Source organism: Diaphorina citri, unplaced genomic scaffold (assembly GCF_000475195.1).
Source record: "Diaphorina citri unplaced genomic scaffold, Diaci psyllid genome assembly version 1.1 scaffold949, whole genome shotgun sequence".
In the NCBI taxonomy this organism is placed as follows: Eukaryota; Metazoa; Arthropoda; class Insecta; order Hemiptera; family Psyllidae; genus Diaphorina; species Diaphorina citri.
In genome coordinates this window covers 85,388-106,943 of record NW_007378380.1, presented here as the reverse complement: position 1 = coordinate 106,943, position 21,556 = coordinate 85,388, and the positions used below count along the sequence as shown (strand labels likewise).

General features: G+C 40.3%; 1 protein-coding gene across 1 annotated transcript in view; it reads left to right on the top strand.

Moving 5' to 3' along the window:
* LOC103513289 (axin) overlaps positions 1-13,906 on the top strand; it is a 16,369-nt gene extending 2,463 nt beyond the window's left edge. The window contains exons 3-18 of the mRNA XM_026826531.1: positions 128-568; positions 1,408-1,527; positions 2,423-2,542; positions 3,298-3,450; positions 3,947-4,091; positions 5,206-5,313; positions 5,835-5,942; positions 6,198-6,318; positions 7,103-7,335; positions 8,558-8,738; positions 9,371-9,530; positions 9,921-10,039; positions 10,643-10,704; positions 10,764-10,825; positions 11,314-11,550; positions 11,999-13,906. Coding sequence (XP_026682332.1) covers positions 128-568; positions 1,408-1,527; positions 2,423-2,542; positions 3,298-3,450; positions 3,947-4,091; positions 5,206-5,313; positions 5,835-5,942; positions 6,198-6,318; positions 7,103-7,335; positions 8,558-8,738; positions 9,371-9,530; positions 9,921-10,039; positions 10,643-10,704; positions 10,764-10,825; positions 11,314-11,550; positions 11,999-12,146 — 2,518 coding nt within the window. The 3' untranslated portion in view covers positions 12,147-13,906. The remainder of the gene's footprint in view (positions 1-127; positions 569-1,407; positions 1,528-2,422; positions 2,543-3,297; positions 3,451-3,946; positions 4,092-5,205; positions 5,314-5,834; positions 5,943-6,197; positions 6,319-7,102; positions 7,336-8,557; positions 8,739-9,370; positions 9,531-9,920; positions 10,040-10,642; positions 10,705-10,763; positions 10,826-11,313; positions 11,551-11,998) is intronic.
* The last annotated feature ends 7,650 nt before the right edge of the window (positions 13,907-21,556 follow it).

Genomic DNA, 21,556 nt, shown 5'->3' with positions numbered 1-21,556 from the left:
ATATACCTTGTTTATCCTGCTCGAATGAGACTAAAAAGTCCCTTTACCCCAGCAGTCTAAACAAGGTCTCGTGTATTTCGTAGGTTTAAGATGTGAACTAATGGAGTCATCTTTGTTTGTTCCTCAGTTGTAGCGGCTCAACGACAGGTAGCAGCAGTGGTAGTCATGCAGGGGCAGTGTCCCAAGCCTCCCAGAGCACCAGCCAGCCTGACCCTCCTCAACCTCGCCAGTCCTCAGCCAGTGACAATCAGTATCCCCATTCTTACGGGAACCAGGGGATTCAACATACGTCTTCCGCGGCCAGCGATGCCTCCAGCCATAGTACGAGAAATCAGACGTCTTCAAATATGCACCAGAACATGCATCAAAATATGCACTCGAGCGGGCATCAGTCAAATATGCACCACTCGAGCGGACCAAATATGCACGATTCGAGCGGGCACCAGTCAATGCATCAGTCAAATATGCACCAGAGCGGGCATCAATCAAATATGCACCAAAATATGGACCTCATGAGCAAATCATGCCCGACCTCTTCCTCTCTGGCCCTCATGGCCCCACAGTCTGGGTATGTATGTTTCTCATCGTAACTTATGGCTAGCATGGCTATTGCCATTCGGCGAAAGCTGAAGCCGCTAAAACAACAGCATGGCTACTTTTCCTAGTTCCGCCCGGGAACGGCTGGCTTTCTCCTATCCTGTCTTCCAGCAGGGCTCTAATGAATACATCTCTGTAGGCAGACCACTACCGTAAAGGAACTTTTTAGTCTCATTTGAGTAGGATAAACAAGGTTTTCTATGTTTGTGTGGTCTCTCCTGGTAAATAGGAAGGCGTGGGTTCGATCCCAGCTGAGATATGGAATTTTATCCTCATTTATTTGATAATTTGACCACATAATACATTATACCATCAGGATGAAATCCGCCCCGGGCGGGAATCGAACCCGCGGCCTAGCGCTGGCTATCATTTCTTTCTTTACCCTTTTGGTCAGCTTGTTTCCCCTTTGGCTACCTTGTACTAGGTTAGGCTCAGTCGGGTGATCCTATGTATTATTTACCTAAGTAAGTCACTTGACGGTTTTTGACTAAGGCGCTAATAAGGTGGATTGTATTAAACAATTTTATTTGCTTTCTCGTTGATGTTATGCCACCATAATTGTTAATATCGATCCTTGCTAAAATCGTACCAAATGTTACCCCGCCAGTTCCGACACTAGTAATAAATAACCAGTCATAACCAATTTTGATAGAAAAAAAGAAAAAAAATTGGTAAAAATATTTCCACATAATAATGGAGCTCTTAGGGTTAGGTGGTAGAGAACGCCTCCGGCCTTAACGTCGCCCAGTGGTTACCTTCCACTCCAGAGTCTAATATTATTATTTATTTTCTGTATCTCCCACCCCACAGTCACCCAGACAATCACCCACGCGCTTCCTCATCCCCGATACCGAGCGATATAGTTTCCGACGCCCTATCCTCTCTCACCGAAGATCTTGCCTCGTCTCTGCCCACCCTACACGAAGACAGGTATGTTCCAATAACATAGGTATAAATTTTATTTTATTTAGCTCAGATTTTATATGGTAGGTAAGTCTTGTATCTCATTTTTAGCCCGTCCTTCCTTTATTATTACGATAGTAATAAAAAAAGGTATAAGGGATGGGCTATTGTATTCACTTCGGTGTCTGTCGTCTGTCTGTTCCAGCGATATAGTTTCCGACGCCCTATCCTCTCTCACCGAAGATCTTGCCTCGTCTCTGCCCACCCTACACGAAGACAGGTATGTTCCAAATTTCATTTTATTTAGCTCAGATTTTATATGGTAGGTAAGTCTTATATCTCATTTTCCCGTCCTTCCTTTATTATTACGATAGTAATAAAAAAAAGGTATAAGGGACGGGCTATTGTATTCGCTTCGGTGTCTGTCGTCTGTCTGTCTCTGCCCACCCTACACGAAGACAGGTATGTTCCAATAACATAGGTATAAATTTTATTTTATTTAGCTCAGATTTTATATGGTAGGTCAGTCTTGTATAAGGCCTTATCCAAACCTGGTCGACCTATATATCAAATTAAAGGTATTTTTACCAGGAACACGAAAGTGGTGGTGCAATTTTTTTATTCTAGTCTTAAGTGTTCTTTAATGTTATTTGTCTTTTGTGTTTGACTTGTGTTTCACAATATTTTAGAATATTGATAAACATTAAATAAAGTGTCTGTTCCTTCCCATAGAAGGCCTTATCCAAACCTGGTCGACCTATATATCAAATTAAAGGTATTTTTACCAGGAACACGAAAGTGGTGGTGCAATTTTTTTTATTCTAGTCTTAAGTGTTCTTTAATGTTATTTGTCTTTGACTTGTGTTTCACAATATTGTAGAACATTGATAAACATTAAATAAAGTTACATTTACATTTACAGCGAGGATTTTGACTACCGGAATAAGCCGCTGCCGCCCGGGCCCAAACTGACCAAGGACTCCCTACTAGCCACGGCCCGGAAGAGAACCATGCTGCGCTCCAAACCGGAGGCGTTTGCCGGGTAAGAGATTTTCCGTCCTTTGATAGTTTTTAGACTTTTTAGTGTTCTCTTCTCTATGGAGAGGCTTTTTACTATTATTTGTTTTTCCTTTCGAGGAGGCTTTTTAATTTTTTTTTATTGATATTATGACCCTTGCTTAAAATTAGAGTAAGAGATTTTTCTATTTGGATAGTTTTAGACTTTTTACTGTTGTCTTCTTTATTTTAGTATTTTCTTCTTTGAGGAGGCTTTTTATTATTAATTTTCATTTAATTTTATTATTCTTTGCTTTTATTATGACTTATGACCCTTGCTTTAGTCCAGTTAGTTCTTTATTTTTCTTTTCAAGTTGCTTTTCTTTCACATACTTAGTTGTTGCAATACTTTGATTTTTGACGCCCTCAATAACAACCCCGTTTGTTTAAATTTATTGTGGCCTCAGAGACCTTTTAGATATTTTTATTTGTTTATTTTTTTTATTTATTTTTTTTTTCATGTTGTCCCCGTTGAGCTGGTATATTTTTCGTACGCTTTGATTGTAGTTTTTGTCCCCCGATTCTTTACACAATTACGTAGCTTTAGCTTTACCCTTACTTGAATACGTAACTTATGTAGCTAGTGTTCCTCCTAGCTTTAGTTTGTTGTGTAGTGTATTCGTTTCGCTTATTTTGTGTGTGTTCCCCTCTTTTTTCCCGTCTGTTTTCGCTCGCATGAAATTCGCCTCCCCCCTGTATATCCCAATGGTCACTCCCCGTATGGCCCCGTATCGTATACAGGATGTTCCTCAAGCACGGACCCCAGCGGGCTAACCCGTATTCGCTGACGTACAACTCGTATAACCCTGTATCTCGTCATGACTCGGACATAGCGTCCCTGTCTTCCGACGCGAGATCAGGGTCAGACCTGTCCCTCAATACGTCGGGACTCCGGTAAGTATTTAAATTTTTTTGGAGAGACCTTGTAAGTAAGTATTCTGTTGTAAGTAAGCAAAAAGACTGTCCGAAGACATTTTAACATTGGAGCTTAAGTACTAAGTACCCGTGAGATAGTGTCCATTTTTTTTATTATTATTTCTTTAAGGAAAATCAAGAGAAGGCGTAGGTGGCGGTTTTTTTACCCATTTAGATGTTAAATGTAGTAGTGGGTCGCAAGTAATTCTGAATTTGACAGTCGAAAGGGGAGTTGTTTTTTTCCGCTCTCTGCCTTCGGAAGCAGAAATTATTCTCAGGTTTCGAAGAAAGTAATCATAATCTGGGGAGCTAAATTTTAATTTCTCATCCATAAATATATTCCGTTTGTCCCATAGGAACAGGCCGAGTAAACACCACGGAGGCAGTCATTCTAATCAGCGGAACTCGGAACACACTCATCCGCCTAAATAAATTTTAATTTCTCATCCATAAATATATTCCGTTTGTCCCATAGGAACAGGCCGAGTAAACACCACGGAGGCAGTCATTCCAATCAGCGGAACTCGGAACACACTCATCCTCCTAAAGCCCGCGCCATTATGAACAAGGAGGAGAACTTGCATAACACCATCATACCTCGGACCTTACTCAAAAACAAGGTATGCCTTTTTTCTAAGAGTGGGGTTTACCAGATCAGAATTCTAGGATTGAGTTATACTTAATCCCCAGACTGCCAAAGCATATTCCATTTTGTTTACCCACAGAAACCCATGCATTAAAACATCTCCCTTAACATGAGATAGACTTCTTTAAGTCTTGGAATTTTTTCATCAAGAAATAGCAACATTTCATTTCACTCAGAGGCCTTTCAGATAACCATTGAAAATACACGTGGCAGCAAGCGCCATCACACCCAAACAGTAAAAAAAAAAATAAATAATAATAATAATAATAGTATATTTATACTGCTCGCATAGGACTGAAAAGTCCCTTTACTCCAGCAGTAGGCTACTACTATTATTGTGGTCAAATTCTAAAATTATATTGGATAGGACTGAAAAGTCCCTTTACTCCAGCAGTAGGCTACTACTATTATTGTGGTCAAATTCTCAAATTATATTGAGGATTCCATACCTCGGCTGGGATTGAACCCACGCCCTCCTGTTTACCAGTCGAGCGCCTTGACCACTACACCACCGAGGCAGGTCGGTGCTGCCTCTGTACGCACAGACTGATTGAACCCACGCCCTCCTGTTTACCAGTCGAGCGCCTTGACCACTACACCACCGAGGCAGGTCGGTGCTGCCTCTGTACGCACAGAGGAGCATAATAAATACGACTACATCCACAAAAGTTGTGAAAAAGGTCTGCTTTACCACAAATAGCTAGGCCGCGGGTTCGATTCCCGTGGGCGGATTTTATCCTGATGGGATAATGTTTGTTCTCGGAACGGCTGGCTTTCTCCTATCCTGTCTTCCTTCTCTCTTTGGATTTTATCCTGATGGGATAATGTTCGTTCTCGGAACGGCTGGCTTTCTCCTATCCTGTCTTCCTTCTCTCTTCGATTCCTGGACGATAAGACAATAGCAGTTACAGTTCCCTCTGTCAAACCTCTTGAATTTTTTTTTCGGCTGGCTTTCTCCTATCCTGTCTTCCTTCTCTCTTCGATTCCTGGACGATAAGACAATAGCAGTTACAGTTCCCTCTGTCAAACCTATTGAAAAAAAAATTGAGATTTGATTTTTTCAATGCTTCTCTTCCTTATTTCTTCAGGTGCCCAACATGAAACCGAAGGAGTTTGCGGATCTGCTCATATCCAAGCTGACAGCAGTGAAGAAGGATCGGGATACAGATGAGCGACTGTTGAGAAGTCTTAATGAGGTAAGAATATGAGAAAATAAAAAAGAGCTTTTAATCATATAGCTACTTTGGACATTGAAATAAAATAAATAAATAAAAAGGTTTTTTCCCAAGGGGTTTGATCGGGGGAACCAGCCGTTCCAAGAACGAACCTTATCTGTTGGCATGAGACCATCACCTTGGTGGTGTATGGCTGATATAAAGTAGACCTCTAGATGAGCCGTTGAAACAACAACTATTCAGAGTGGACCAAGTCCAAAAATCCATTTTTCAAGTAGGTATTGTATATCTTTGGAAATCCCCTCCCCCTATATGCGAGTGTGGTGAACCACTTACTGTGAAACACGTCATACTCAGCTGTCCTATTCACGAACCGTTACGCCACACCTATGATACAACTCCATCCCTAGGCAATTCAACCGCCTCCGTCATGGACCTGTTAAACAAATTAGAACTATTCCACCGCATATAGTATAATGTGGATTACGGCGCGAACGACGCAATAAGGGTTAAAGCGCCCAATCTCTTCCTTATTTCTTCAGGTGCCCAACATGAAACCGAAGGAGTTTGCGGATCTGCTCATATCCAAGCTGACAGCAGTGAAGAAGGATCGGGATACAGATGAGCGACTGTTGAGAAGTCTTAATGAGGTAAGAATATGAGAAAATAAAAAAGAGCTTTTAATCATATAGCTACTTTGGACATTGAAATAAAATAAATAAATAAAAAGGTTTTTTCCCAAGGGGTTTGATCGGGGGAACCAGCCGTTCCAAGAACGTACCTTATCTGTTGGCATGAGACCATCACCTTGGTGGTGTATGGCTGATATAAAGTAGACCTCTAGATGAGCCGTTGAAACAACAACTATATCCTATACTTAATATATGAATGATTTCTTTCTACAGGGTCCAATAGGTGACTCATCCACAGGGCTATCGACGGCACTCTCAGAGCGGTTCCCTCACTGTCCTGAAGACGACCAGGATATTCTTGATCAACACATCGAAAGCGTGTTCGACAAGATAGGTAAGAAAACCTTATAAATACCTATTTCATAATGATACAGGATATTCTTGATCAACACATCGAAAGCGTGTTCGACAAGATAGGTAAGAAAACCTTATAAATACCTATTTCATAATGATAAAAAAGACAGCTCCTATGGCGTAGTGGTCACTGCACTCGCCTTGCACGCGGGAGACCCGGGTTCGATTTCCGGCGAGGTCAAAAAATTTGTATCATGCAAATGATTGATTCCGTGACTGGCTGTTGCGGGGCCCACTCAGCCTCGTGACGAAAATGAGTAGCTATGTACAATATAAATGCGCATAGCGACCGGTGTCAGCATGGTAGGTAAACATTGGATGTTGGGATTATTGAGATATTTTTAAAATCCTTCAGTGCTGAAGTGAGCACCAAAGTTGCGATGTGATAACACTAAGAAACGGCATTTATTTATTATTTAATTTCAATTAGGTATTTTTGTTTGCTGCTTGTCGATTGATTCCGTGACTGGCTGTTGCGGGGCCCACTCAGCCTCGTGACGAAAATGAGTAGCTATGTACAATATAAATGCGCATAGCGACGGGTGTCAGCATGGTAGATGAACATTGGATGTTGGGATTACTGAGATATTTTTAAAATCCTTCAGTGCTGAAGTGAGCACCAAAGTTGCGATGTGATAACACTAGACTAAGAAACGGCATTTATTTATTATTTAATTTCAATTAGGTATTTTTGTTTTCTGCTTGTCGACTATTTTGTTGTATGTAATAAAAAAATAAAACAAATTATGTTGTTCCAAAATCAGGTCTCTCTCCCGGTTTCACCACCCCGAGTCGGCCCAAGTCCCCCGAATCCAACCCTCCCGCTGTGACCGGCCTGCCACCCCGACTACCCAAGGGGGCCCTTCCCCCACCCCCGCCCCTGCCGCTCCTGCCCAAGGTGGGGGTAATGGGGGCCCCGCCCCCTCCTCCCCATGCACATCAAGTTCCTATGACCCGGCTCGACTATTTGAAACACCACAAGTCTCATCGCGACAGAGTGAGTACAAGTAGTGCTTTATTTAGACATTTTAGACTGTGTCAGCTTAGAATTGTTCCATTATACCAACCGTTTAATAGAGATCCTCTTTATTGAGTACTAATTTCGTACTTTTCTTAAACAATAATTTCAGGAAACACCCGTAGGGATGATACTTTTTTTTATTATATTACAAAACTACCCACCAACTGTGGTAGGTTTATGTCGTATAAGAAATGAGAAGTCGTTTATGGATTACTTACATAGACACATAAGTCTTCAGTGTTGATATAAAATTGGACACAAACGTTGCGTGACAAAGACAAACAAAATAATTGATTGATTAATTAAAACTCTTAAATTAAGATTAATTAAATTAATTTGAGAGTTCAGATAAGGATTAGTAGTTAACACTTGCGTCCTCTATTTTCTCCCAGTAGAAAGAAAATGGTTGGTTGGTATCAAATGCTGGGAATTAACTATCAGGTCATTTTCCTCCTCGCGTCCCAATATTTTGCGATGATAGAAATAGGAGAAAGCCAGCCGTTCCGAGAACGAACATTATCCCATCAAGATAAAATCCGCCCCGGGCGGGAATCGAACCCGCGGCCTAGCGTTACAAGGCAGACGCACTACCAACTAAGCTAGCTAGGCTGGCTTAAACTCGCTTTGTGGGTAATTAGTAATGCTATAATTTCCACAAAAATAACTACAAAGTCATTCGCGCTACCTAGTTAGGTGGTAGGGTGGTACACATTTATGTATCTCAGGAATTCTAATAGGTTTTCTGCTGAGCCTTGGTCTCTCCTAATTCTCAACATTAACTAACCGTCTCCGTTATTCTCTTCCCTCAGGATGGCACATTCTCAATCTTCACCTCGGACTCTGGTAATGTCCAGGACATGACTGATGGGATGATAGAAAGAAAATAGATTGTATTTAATAGTGAGGAATATCCTCCTTTTGAAAAGACATTTCGGTTAGACTACTGGATGATAGAAAGAAAATAGATTGTATTTAATAGTGAGGAATATCCTCCTTTTGAAAAGACATTTCGGTTAGACTACTGAAAAAAAAAAAGTGTAGGTTTTTTTGTCGAGTGAGATAAACATGAAAGTTCAACTTTATTTTCAAAGAAAAATGACGTTTTAAAAATACCTATCTTCCCATAGAATAGATCGGAATCATATCTTCCTAGGTATCTTTAACTAACTTACCGTCTCCGTTGTGTCTCTTCCCTCAGGATGGCACATTCTCAATCTTCACCTCGGACTCTGGTAATGTCCAGGACATGACTGATGGCACAGAGACGTTGCTTAGTTACGGCAATTCGGGGTGCTATGGTAACAACGCCGGGGGCAGTCTGCCCAAGAGCAAATCCATGCCGGACTATTCGGCGTCCTTTGGAGATCAGGGTCTAGCAAGTAAGTATATATATATCCCAACTGTAATAATGAGGTAAAAAGTAGGGTCACTCGGACCAAAAATGGACCCCCGGTCAGTGTGAGGACCCCAAATTTCAAAGATGATGTCCAATTGGAAAGTATTGGGGTGAATTTTCCAAAAACTCTTGAATCTTGATGATTCTTTTTGGGACTGACTCTTAACAAATTTCCGCAATAAAAGCCGTTCTATAATTCTGTTAAAAAAAAAAAAAAAAAAAAAAAAAAAAATTCAAAGATCGTGCATTGATGTACCATTGATGTACCACCACGCTTATGTACCAAAGATTTCGTTGGGCAACATACGATTCGTCTAATACCTTTTTCATCTCAAAACACTTCCAGGTAAACTAGTGGTTTTAATTAGTTAGTTGGTCATTGAATTCAGATAAAGGTTTCCCCTTTTTTGCAGGCTACCTAACGCTATAACTCCCAAAGAGCTAGGTAAATTAGTGTTGTTAATTAGTTGGTCAATGAATTCAGTTGAAGGTAGATGTTGGCAGTATAATTAATTATTAATTAAATATATCCCTCCTTTGTATTTTTGTTGGCTACCTGACGCTATAACTCCGAAAAAGTTATCTAATCTAATTCTCTCTTGTCTATTCTCCCAGGTTGTTCACGGCAAGGTAGTCGCAGGTACATAGCCAAGCGATCGGACTCTCAGATATTCGATAGCGGTATCTCGGGAATATCTTGCAGTACTAATGCTACCCCTGCCCCTCCCGCCCCCGCCCTGGTGCCTTCGGAACAACCCGAGTATTTGAAAAATAGGTAAGCACAAAAAAGGGGAAAAAAAGCAAGTACCAGAGTTTACAGTCCACCTCTGTGGCCGAGTGGTCAAGAGCACTGACTCTCAACCTGGAGGTGCTGGGTTCGAACCCCGGCCAGGGCGGAAATTTTTTGACCGAACTTTGGATTTTTTTTCTTCTTTTCAAAGGTTGGTAATTCTAGTCGAAGTTAAGGTATTTATAGAGGAATAAGAATTACATTTGTGACAAGGTGAACACTAAAATAACTTATGCTTTTGTAATGACATTAATGACGAATAACTTATTTATTTTCCCATGGGGAATGTACTCGTAGTTCAGTGGCAAGTTGGATATAAAATAATTTTTTATGCTTTTATTGATGACAAACTAATTTATTCTCTTTCTCTCACAGGAATGTGGCTCAGTGGCTAATGGAATCCTCAGCCTCCTCCACTGGCGTGACTGAAACCAAGAACACCTCCTCTACTTGCACAAGACTGAGACACACCATTACTGTCAAACACAAGTCAGGTAAACTATTCGAATTATTACACCAGTTACTGCCAGCCTAGTTAGCTTGGTTGGTAGCGCGTCTGCCTTGTAAGCGTTAGGCCGCAGGTTCGATTCCCGCCCGGGCCAGATTTTCTGAACGGATAATGTTCGTTCTCGGATCGGCTGGCTTTTTCATATCCTGTCTGCCTTCTCTCTTCGATTTCTGGACGATAAGTCCATAGCAGTTAAAGTTCCCTCTATCAAAACTCTTGAATAAAAAGAAGAAGAAGAAGAAGAAGAAGAAGAAGAAGAAGGAAAAAAAAAAAAAAAAAAAAAAAAAAAATAATTTTGTTCCATCGGACGATAAGTCCGAGGAGCAGCATTTAGTTCCTCCCACAGCAAAAAAGTGCGGAGAAAGAGACAGGAGGGCGAAGGAGGGCTGTTCTTCGGACTGTCTGGGAAGAACAAATTCACCCTTACAGATCACTTTTCTCTATTTTTTCTGTCTGAAATGGACTGTGTTAACCGCCTTGACAGTCTCTCCGTTGCCCTATCCAGACTGCAATGTCCCTCAATCAGATGGCGAATAAAAGACACTTATAATCTATATTATTCAACGCCATGACTGTCTTTCTTCCCCAGGTCCCGGTTCCTGTTCGTCAGAAAGGCCGGAAGGTGTCGAGTGCCTCGGTCAAGATGCACCCGTACGTCATAGGATCGGATCCATGACACCGGTTCAACCCGCGACAGACGTTGCACTCAGCTGCCAGACGTTGCTGACGAACAGGACTCGGGAGACCTGGGTGAAGACCTAGACGTCAGTTGGTAAGTTAATACATGAAGAGCATTTATAAGTGTCAGATTTTATCGCCCCTCTGATGATGACATTACAACTGGATAATGGCAAGAGAATATGTCATGGGACATTTGTGAAAAAAGGGGGGGGGGGGGAGAAAATAAACAGTGTAGGAGAACGAACCTAAGTGGTAATGACAAGCCATGAAATTTGAAATGAGTTGTCAAAATCGAGAAATAGGTGGAAATATCCGTTCTGAGGTATCCGAATTTGATAACAAGAAGAAAAAATGGACTGATAGCAATATTTGTATAGATTCCCTACTCTACCAAGTATAGGTTCCCAAGTTTACCCTATACTTGGTTTAGTATAGGGTAAACTTGGTAGTGTAGGGAACCTATACAAATATTGCTATCAGTTCATTTTAGGTTCCCTAATTTGGTGGTATTGAAAAGTGATAAATTGATAACCATATTTTGTTCGATTGCCTAACCAATTTCCTTTCTCCGCTTCCCAGGGCGCCCTCTAACGGCAAACCTCAGGAACCTTCCCCCATCAACCCTGCCATGTCTAACAGCTGTACCCTGCGCTCTGTAACCTCGACCCCGCGACCTCCAGAGCACCAGTCCGGTACCTTTACCACGGTGGTGTTCACCTTCTGCGACGAACAGTACCCGTACCGTACTAAAATACCGAGCCAGTCCGTCACACTCAAACAGTTCAAAGATTACTTGCCCAAGAAGGGAAATTACAGGTAAGTGACTATTTTGTTCATAGAATGATGTTTAGCGTTACAGTAAAGGGGGCAGTGTGGCTATCATGAACGAAATTACCTACTACAGCAATTCCCAAATTGGGGGCCGTAAAGGACTTCGAGATCCCCGGGAAGATCACAAAATCACAAAAGGGCCGCGGAGCGTTCACAGTTGAAAAAAGGGGCCGCGTAGGAAAAAGTTTGGGAACAACTGACCTACAATATTATGGGAAAACTTTGAACTACATCTTTCTGACTCCCCATGAGGTCACGTGACGTGAGTGATAGTAGTGTGTTTCTACCTTATGCGTTAGGTCGCGGGTCCGATTCTGGCCCCAAACAGATAAGGTTCTTTTTTTGACTGCTGGGGTAAAGGGACTTTTTAGTCTCATTCGAGCAGGATAAACAAGTTATATTCTAATTTTTTTTCTGTTCTCTTATTTTGCAGGTTTTTCTTCAAGACTGAATGCGATGATGTGGACACCAAAGTTATCCAGGAGGAAATAGTGGATGACAACGAGGTGCTGCCCCTATGGGAAGGCAAAGTAATGGGACAAGTGAAGCCATTGGAGAACGAAAATATGGGCCACTATTAGAAATATGGGACATGTCTGGTCCTAGCTATTAGAGTTTATGGGCCCATTGTATTAGGAGTAATATTGGGCTCATAGAAACATAGATTGTGAGGTGCGGCCTCTATGGGAAGCCAAAGTTATGGGACAAGTAAAGCCATTGGAGAACGAAAATATGGGCCACTATTAGAAATATGGGACAAGAAAAGTGGAGGAATAGTGGAATAGCCTCTTTAGAAATTCTCCCCATGTCGTCTACTACCTTCCTATTATCCCAAATCCACCGCAATGTCCCCTAGATTTGGTGAAATATCCCTCATGGTGTGATGGAGAGTAAAATGGATCCAACCAGCGCGAACAATATTTGGGTGGTAAAAATTCCCTTTTCTTCCTCTTTTGCGGGTAAAAAGTCCCGCTGAACTGAGGCCTAAAATGTACATAACAAGGAATCCTGCCATTATTATTTTATCTTTGTTGAAAAAAATTTCCCTCGTATTATTTATTTCTAAACACTAACAAATCCTCATTCCCCCTGTACGCTTTACCTGAATCTTGTGCAGATTGGTATTTCTCAAATCTTCTCTCTCATTCTCTCTAAGGGTGCCCGCAGAACGAGGCATTCAAGATGAAGCTGTAAGATGAAAAAACAAACGTACACATTCGTATAAGACCGCGCAGAACGAAGCATTCCGAAGATTCGAGATGAATTTCAGAAACAATGTTTCAGGGAAAATTTTCAAGAACAAAATATTTTGTTTTTGAGGCAGATTCATCGAGAAGCCTTGATGCTCATTGGTTGACTCAAGGTCACCTAAACTGAAGGTGCAGGGTCAATGATCAGCTTGGAAATCTTTCTGGATTGTTCAACCTCGTTCTGCGTGCGCTTCTTTCGGGATTTTCACCTGAATTGTTTCAGGATGTTCCGCCTGAATATGCTTCATCTTGAATGCTTCGTTCTGCGAGCACCCTAAAGGTTCGAAGTAACCAAAGTTAAGTAGTATTTTTCTTTCGGAATTTCGCCTCTTCTGAAGCTCGAGTCCCCTCTTTTGGCTGTCACAAAAGATCTAACCAGGTCGCAGTGACCAAGGGCGTTTATTAAAGCCGATGGCCCTACCTGTACCAATACCAATACCCCTCTTTTGGCGTGATAGAGTCTGTACTAAACCATAGGAAATCCAAGATGGCGAGCCATCGGAGTCGGTTCCGTTTCCAAAAGGAAAATACAACTAGCACTCATTTTCACTCCATAAAGTTGTGTAGGGAAATGGGTCCCGCTTTAGCTTTTTCTTCCGTGAAATTCGGACCGATATCTATAAGTAGATACAGTAGTTCGCTCACACCGCTTTAAGTATGCTCTTATTTATGATTTAAATAAAATGACATGCTTTTAGCTTTCCGCCCTTTAGTCTCACATTTCAGCACGTAGTACCTAGGCCCTTTTAATTTCATTCAAACATACCAGCTCCAGTTACTCAGAGGTAGAAAGATGGACTCGTAACCCGGGGAACTGGGGTTCGAGTCTCCATACTTTTCTTACTTTTTAGACTACAAGAGTAAATTGTACAGTCCTTATGCTGGCAGTTTAAAGAAGGTATATTCTATTCTACTTTTAACTTTGATGGATTTTAAATTTTTAACCTCTCTTCTTCTTCTTCTTCTTCTTCTTCTCCCTTCCATTTCGTTCTATCGCAATAAAATGTTCGGAATTCTCTGTTCTTTCAAATTGAAATGTAGCTTTCAAAATTTCAACTTGTTGCAATATCCAAGAAAACTCGTGCCTGCGCAAGTCATATGCAATAGCAAAATGTCTTGTGCATATTACAATAAGTATATGCAGTTGATTTTTTACCAAGGGGAATATTATTTCGATTTTCTCAAGTCTCTTTCTTCCACTTTGTTTCATAAAAATCAGATACTATGACGAAAATCCAAAATCACCTAATTTGACAGATTTACTGTTGTCAGGTTGTATTTTTTCTCGTTTTCAAATTTATTATACGACAACTTTCACGTCCTTTGTGATCAGAGGATGTATGCTAAGTTGGTAGGTATACGGAAGTCCGATTCAAAAATGGCAAAATCAAAAGAATCAATTTTATTATTTCTATTTTCTTAAACGAGATTTTTTCGTTTTGTTATTAATTTTATAATACGAAAAGATTTTAACGATGTTCGTTAGATAAGTACCCCTAATTGTCAAGTGAAAATGGATCGCCAGAAAAATGTTTTGACTGAGAAATGACTTCCAACTTTAAACTCTTAAAATAAATTTTGTAAATAACTTTTTTTTTTATTCTCTGTTCTCTCCCCCTTGTTCTTTTCCTCCTAATTTCGTTATATAAGTAATGTTACAGTAAAGGGGGCAGTGTGGCTATCATGAACGAAATTACCTACTACAGCAATTCCCAAATTGGGGGCCGTAAAGGACTTCGAGACCCCCAGGAAGATCACAAAAGGGCCTCGGAGCGTTCACAGTTGAAAAAAGGGGCCGCATAGGAAAAAGTTTGGGAACAACTGACCTACAATATCATGGAAAAACTTTGAACTACATCTTTCTGACTCCCCATGAGGTCACGTGACGTGATTGATAGTAGTGTGTTTCTACCTTATGCGTTAGGTTGCGGGTTTGATTCCGGCCCCAAACAGATAAGGTTCTTTTTTAACTGCTGGGGTAAAGGGACTTTTTAGTCTCATTCGAGCAGGATAAACAAGTTATATTCTATTTTTTTTCTGTTCTCTTATTTTTTGACTGATGGCACAGAGACGTTGCTTAGTTACGGCAATTCGGGGTGCTATGGTAACAACGCCGGGGGCAGTCTGCCCAAGAGCAAATCTATGCCGGACTATTCCGCGTCCTTTGGAGATCAGGGTCTAGCAAGTAAGTATATCCCGTCTGTAGTAATGAGGTAAAAAATAGGGTCACTCAGACCAAAAATGGACCCACGGTCAGTGTGAGGGCCCCAAATTTCAAAGATCGTGCATTGATGTACCACCACGCTTATGTACCAAAGATTTTGTTGGGCAACGTACGATTCGTCTAATACCTTGTTCAGCTCAAAACACTTCCAGGTAAACTAGTGGTTTTAATTAGTTAGTTGGTCATTGAATTCAGATGAAGGTTTCCCCTTTTTTGCAGGCTACCTAACGCTATAACTCCCAAAGAGCTAGGTAAATTAGTGTTGTTAATTAGTTGGTCAATGAATTCAGTTGAAGGTAGATGTTGGCAGTATAATTAATTATTAATTAAATATATCCCTTTTTTGTATTTTTGTTGGCTACCTGACGCTATAACTCCGAAAAAAAGTTATCTAATCTAATTCTCTCTTGTCTATTCTCCCAGGTTGTTCACGACAAGGTAGTCGCAGGTACATAGCCAAGCGTTCCGACTCTCAGATATTCGATAGCGGTATCTCGGGAATATCTTGCAGTACTAATGCTACCCCTGCCCCTCCTGCTCCCGCCCTGGTGCCTTCGGAACAACCCGAGTATTTGAAAAATAGGTAAGCACAAAAAAGGGGGAAATAACAAGTACCAGAGTTTACAGCCAGCCTAATTTGGAAGGTAGCGCGCCTTGTAAGCACTAGGTCGCCCATCTCTGTGGCCGCGTGGTCAAGAGCACCTACTCTCAACTCGGAGGTGCCAGGTTCAAATCCCGGCCAGGGCGGAAATTTTTTGACCGAACTTTGGATTTTTTTTCTTCTTTTCAAAGGTTGGTAATTCTAGTCGAAGTTAAGGTATTTATAGAGGAATAGGAATTACATTTGTGACAAGGTGAACACAAAAATAACTTATGCTTTTGTAATGACATTAATGACGAATAACTTATTTATTTTCCCATGGGGAATGTACTCGTAGTTCAGTGGCAAGTTGGATATAAAATAATTTTTTATGCTTTTATTGATGACAAACTAATTTATTCTCTTTCTCTCACAGGAATGTGGCTCAGTGGCTAATGGAATCCTCAGCCTCCTCCACTGGCGTGACTGAAACCAAGAACACCTCCTCTACTTGCACAAGACTGAGACACACCATTACTGTCAAACACAAGTCAGGTAAACTATTCGAATTATTACACCAGTTACTGCCAGCCTAGTTAGCTTGGTTGGTAGCGCGTCAGCGGTATCTCGGGAATATCTTGCAGTACTAATGCTACCCCTGCCCCTCCCGCCCCCGCCCTGGTGCCTTCGGAACAACCCGAGTATTTGAAAAATAGGTAAGCACAAAAAAGGGGAAAAAAAGCAAGTACCAGAGTTTACAGTCCACCTCTGTGGCCGAGTGGTCAAGAGCACTGACTCTCAACCTGGAGGTGCTGGGTTCGAACCCCGGCCAGGGCGGAAATTTTTTGACCGAACTTTGGATTTTTTTTCTTCTTTTCAAAGGTTGGTAATTCTAGTCGAAGTTAAGGTATTTATAGAGGAATAAGAATTACATTTGTGACAAGGTGAACACTAAAATAACTTATGCTTTTGTAATGACATTAATGACGAATAACTTATTTATTTTCCCATGGGGAATGTACTCGTAGTTCAGTGGCAAGTTGGATATAAAATAACAGCCCACCTCTGTGGCCGAGTGGTCAAGAGCACTGACTCTCAACCTGGAGGTGCTGGGTTCAAATCCCGGCCAGGGCGGAAATTTTTTGACCGAACTTTGGATTTTTTTTCTTCCTTTTTTTTACCAAAGGTTGGTAATTCTAGTCGAAGTTAAGGTATTTATAGAGGAATAGGAATTACATTTGTGACAAGGTGAACACAAAAATAACTTATGCTTTTGTAATGACATTAATGACGAATAACTTATTTATTTTCCCATGGGGAATGAACTCGTAGTTCAGTGGCAAGTTGGATATAAAATATTTTTTATGCTTTTATTGATGACAAACTAATTTATTCTCTTTCTCTCACAGGAATGTGGCTCAGTGGCTAATGGAATCCTCAGCCTCCTCCACTGGCGTGACTGAAACCAAGAACACCTCCTCTACTTGTACAAGACTGAGACACACCATTACTGTCAAACATAAGTCAGGTAAACTATTCGAATTATTACACTAGTTACTGCCAGCCTAGCTGAGCCTAGTTAGCTTGGTTGGTAGCGCGTATGCCTTGTAAGCGTTAGGCCGCAGGTTCGATTCCCGCCCGGGCCAGATTTTCTGAACGGATAATGTTCGTTCTCGGATCGGCTGGCTTTTTCCTATCCTGTCTTCCTTCTCTCTTCGATTTCGGGACGATAAGTCCATAGCAGTTAAAGTTCCCTTAATCAAAACTATCAAAACTCTTGAATAAAAAGAAGAAGAAGGGAAAAAAAACAAGAGGGAGGAGGGCTGTTCTCCGGACTTCTTTAGAAGAACAAAATTCACCCTTACAGATCACTTTTTTCTATTTTTTCTCTGAAATAGACTGTGTTAACCCTTGACAGTCTCTCTTGCCCTATCCAGACTCAATGTCCCTCAACAGATGGGCGATAAAAGACTCTTATAATCTATATTATTAACCCATGACTGTCTTTCTTCCCCAGGTTCCCGGTCCTGTTCGTCAGAAAGGCCGGGAGGTTCGAGTGCCTCGGTCAAGATGCACCCGTACGTCATGGATCCGTCTATGCCACCTCTCAACCCGCCCCATACGTTCACTCAGCTGGCAGAGGTGTCCAGACGATTGCTCGAGAAAGATGAGCGACCTATACAGTCTAGGTTTAAGTAAGTTTTTACAAGATAGCACTTATATTGATTTAATGCTAAAGAAGAAGAAAAAAAAAAAAAAAAAAAACAAACAAACAAACAATTTTGTTCTCCCAAAAAAAAGTGCGGAGAAGAGGGAGGAGGGCTGTTCTTCGGACTTCTTTGGAAGAACAAAATTCACCCTTGCAGATCACTTTTCTCTATTTTTTCTCTGAAATGGACTGTGTTAACCCTTGACAGTCTCTCTTGCCCTATCCAGGCTGAATGTCCCTCATCAGATGGGCGATAAAAGACACTTATAATCTATATTATTAACCCATGACTGTCTTTCTTCCCCAGGTTCCCGGTCCTGTTCGTCAGAAAGGCCGGGAGGTTCGAGTGCCTCGGTCAAGATGCACCCGTACGTCATGGATCCGTCCATGCCACCTCTCAACCCGCCCCATACCTTCACTCAGCTGGCAGAGGTGTCCAGACGATTGCTCGAGAAAGATGAGCGACCTATACAGTCTAGGTTTAAGTAAGTTCTTTTACCAGTTTAAGTAAGTTCTTTTACCAGTATAGGTTTAAGTAAGTTTTTTACCAGTCTAAGTGAGATTTTACCAGTCTAGGTTTAAGTAAGTTCTTTTACCTCTCAACCCGCCCCATACTTTCACTCAGCTGACAGAGGTGTCCAGACGATTGCTCGAGAAAGATGAGAGTAGGTATGCCGTGACGGTATCTCGGGAGAGTATGCCGTGACGTCAGAGTTCAAGATTTACCGGTATTTTTTAAATCGATTTATCTCCGGATTTAGAAGTCGTAGAAGAAAAAGGAAAATTCTCTGGATCCTCATTTTTTCCATTTGACTTAGAAACCTCACCCAAGTCAGCGCAACTGTTCTATTTCCTAATAAACCCCGATTTTGAAAATTTGGACCGATTGCAATACTTTCATTACTAGTATAGCTCCGCTATACTGTAGTAATAGAAAGTAAAAAAAAGAGCGTGAAAAGATCTTTGTTTTTAAATTGGTTACTAACATCCCTTTAGTGTTATTTTGACATGAAAGCAAAAAGAAAATGGCTATCTCTATTTAAACTTTGACCTAAAGTATGCTCTGTGTTCCCCCTTTCAAACCCCTTAAAAAAAAAAAAAAAAAAAAAAACAACAACAACTATTCAGAGTAAACCAAGTTCAAAAATCCATTTTTCAAGTATTGTATATCATTGGAAAGAGCGTAAAAAGATCTTTGCTTTTAAATTGGTTACTAACATCCCTTTAGTGTTATTTTGACATGAAAGCAAAATCAAAATGGCTATCTCTATTTAAACTTTGACCTAAATTATGCTCTGTCTCTTAGCCATTCATATATCCTATACTTAATATATGAATGATTTCTTTCTACAGGGTCCAATAGGTGACTCATCCACAGGGCTATCGACGGCACTCTCAGAGCGGTTCCCTCACTGTCCTGAAGACGACCAGGATATTCAAGTGAAGCCATTGGAGAACGAAAATATGGGCCACTATTAGAAATATGGGACATGTCTGGTCCTAGCTATTAGAGTTTATGGGCCCATAGGCCCCATTGTATTAGGAGTAATATTGGGCTCATAGATTGTGAGGTGCTGCCTCTATGGGAAGCCAAAGTTATGGGACAAGTGAAGCCATTGGAGAACGAAAATATGGGCCACTATTAGAAATATGGGACAAGAAAAGTGGAGGAATACCCACTTTAGAAATTCTCCCCATTTCGTTTACTACCTTCCTATTATCCCAAATCTTCCGGAATGTCCCCTAGATTTGGTGAAATATCCCTCATAGTGTGATGGAGAGAAAAATGGATCCAACTAACGCGAACAATATTTGGGTGGTAAAAATTCCCTTTTCTTCCTCTTTTGCGGGTAAAAAGTCCCGCTGAACTGTGGCCTAAAATGTACATAACAAGGAATCCTGCCATTATTATTTTATCTTTGTTGAAAAAAAATTTCCCTCGTATTATTTATAAACACTAACAAATCCTCATTTCTTCTTCCGTGAAAATCGGACCGATATCTATAAGTAGATACAATAGTTCGCTCACACCGCTTTAAGTATGCTCTTATTTATGATTTAAATAAAATGACATGCTTTTAGCTTTCCGCCCTTTAGTCTCACATTTCAGCACGTAGTACCTAGGCCCTTTTAATTTCATTCAAACATACCAGCTCCAGTTACTCAGAGGTAGAAAGATGGACTCGTAACCCGGGGAACTGGGGTTCGAGTCTCCATACTTTTCTTACTCTTTAGACTACAAGAGTAAAATGTACAGTCCTTATGCTGGCAGTTTAAAGAAGGTATATTCTACGTATTCTTCTTATACCTTAAATTTTTAACCTCTCTTCTTCTTCTCCCTTCCATTTCGTTCTATCGCAATAAAATGTTCGGAATTCTCTGTTCTTTCAAATTGAAATGTAGCTTTCAAAATTTTAACGTGTTGCAATATCCAAGCAAATTCGTGCCTGCGCAAGTCATATGCAATAGCAAAATGTCTTGTGCATATTACAATAAGTATATGCAGTTGATTTTTTACCAAGGGGAATATCATTTCGATTTTCTCGAGTCTCTTTCTTCCACTTTCTGTTTCATATAAATCAGATACAATGACGAAAATCTCTAGAATTCAAAATCACCTAATTTGACAGATTTACTGTTGTCAGGTTGTATTTTTTCTCGTTTTCAGTTTTATTATACGACAACTTTCACGTCCTTTGTGATCAGAGGATGTATGCTAAGTTGGTAGGTATACGGAAGTCCGATTCAAAAATGGCAAAATCAAAAGAATCAATTTTATTATTTCTATTTTCTTAAACGAGATTTTTTCGTTTTGTTAATTTTATAATACGAAAAGATTTTAACGATGTTCGTTAGATAAGTACCCCTAATTGTTAAGTGAAAATGGATGGCCAGAAAATGTTTTGACTGAGAAATGACTTCCAACTTTAAACTCTTAAAATAAATATTGTAAATAACTTTTTTTTTTATTCTCTGTTCTCTCCCCCTTGTTCTTTTCCTCCTAATTTCGTTATATAAGTATCCTGTAAAAAAGAAGTAAAAAAAAAAATCCCGATGTGCCTTACTTTTATGATTAAGATTTTCTAATTAGATATTATATTTATATTTGTAAAAAAAAAAAAAAAAAAATAAATAAAACGGACAAACGCGAAAAAAGTGAATGATAAATAAACGAAAAAAGAACAAAATTGCCTTGTTTTTCAAATATTATGTTTTGTATGTACAATTTATTTTCTTAAATATTATTGACAGACAGTATCAAAGGGAAAAAATAGAAGTGCCTTAACTACCTTTTTTTTTTTTTTTACAAATGCTACCCTTCTTACTGAGTTGCAGAGTTCCCTGGTTTCTATTCCCTTAAATCAGAGAGATAAAATCTACTACTATACATACATAATAGTCAAGTTTTCAAAAGAATAAGCCATGCCTTGTTCCCTGGTTTCTATTCCCTTAAATCAGAGAGATAAAATCTACTACTATACATACATAATAGTCAAGTTTTCAAAAGAATAAGCCATACCTTCTTAGCTTAGGGATTCGAACCCACGCCTTATCACTGGCGAACCGAACAAATCACTGCTACCGAAGCAGTTCTAGATAGTATAAATTAGATAATTACAAACATTACTTTTTCCCTTGTCTCGCGAAGATTCGAACCCACGCCTTATCACTGGCGAACCGAACAAATCACTGCTACCGAAGCAGTTCTAGATAGTATAAATTAGATA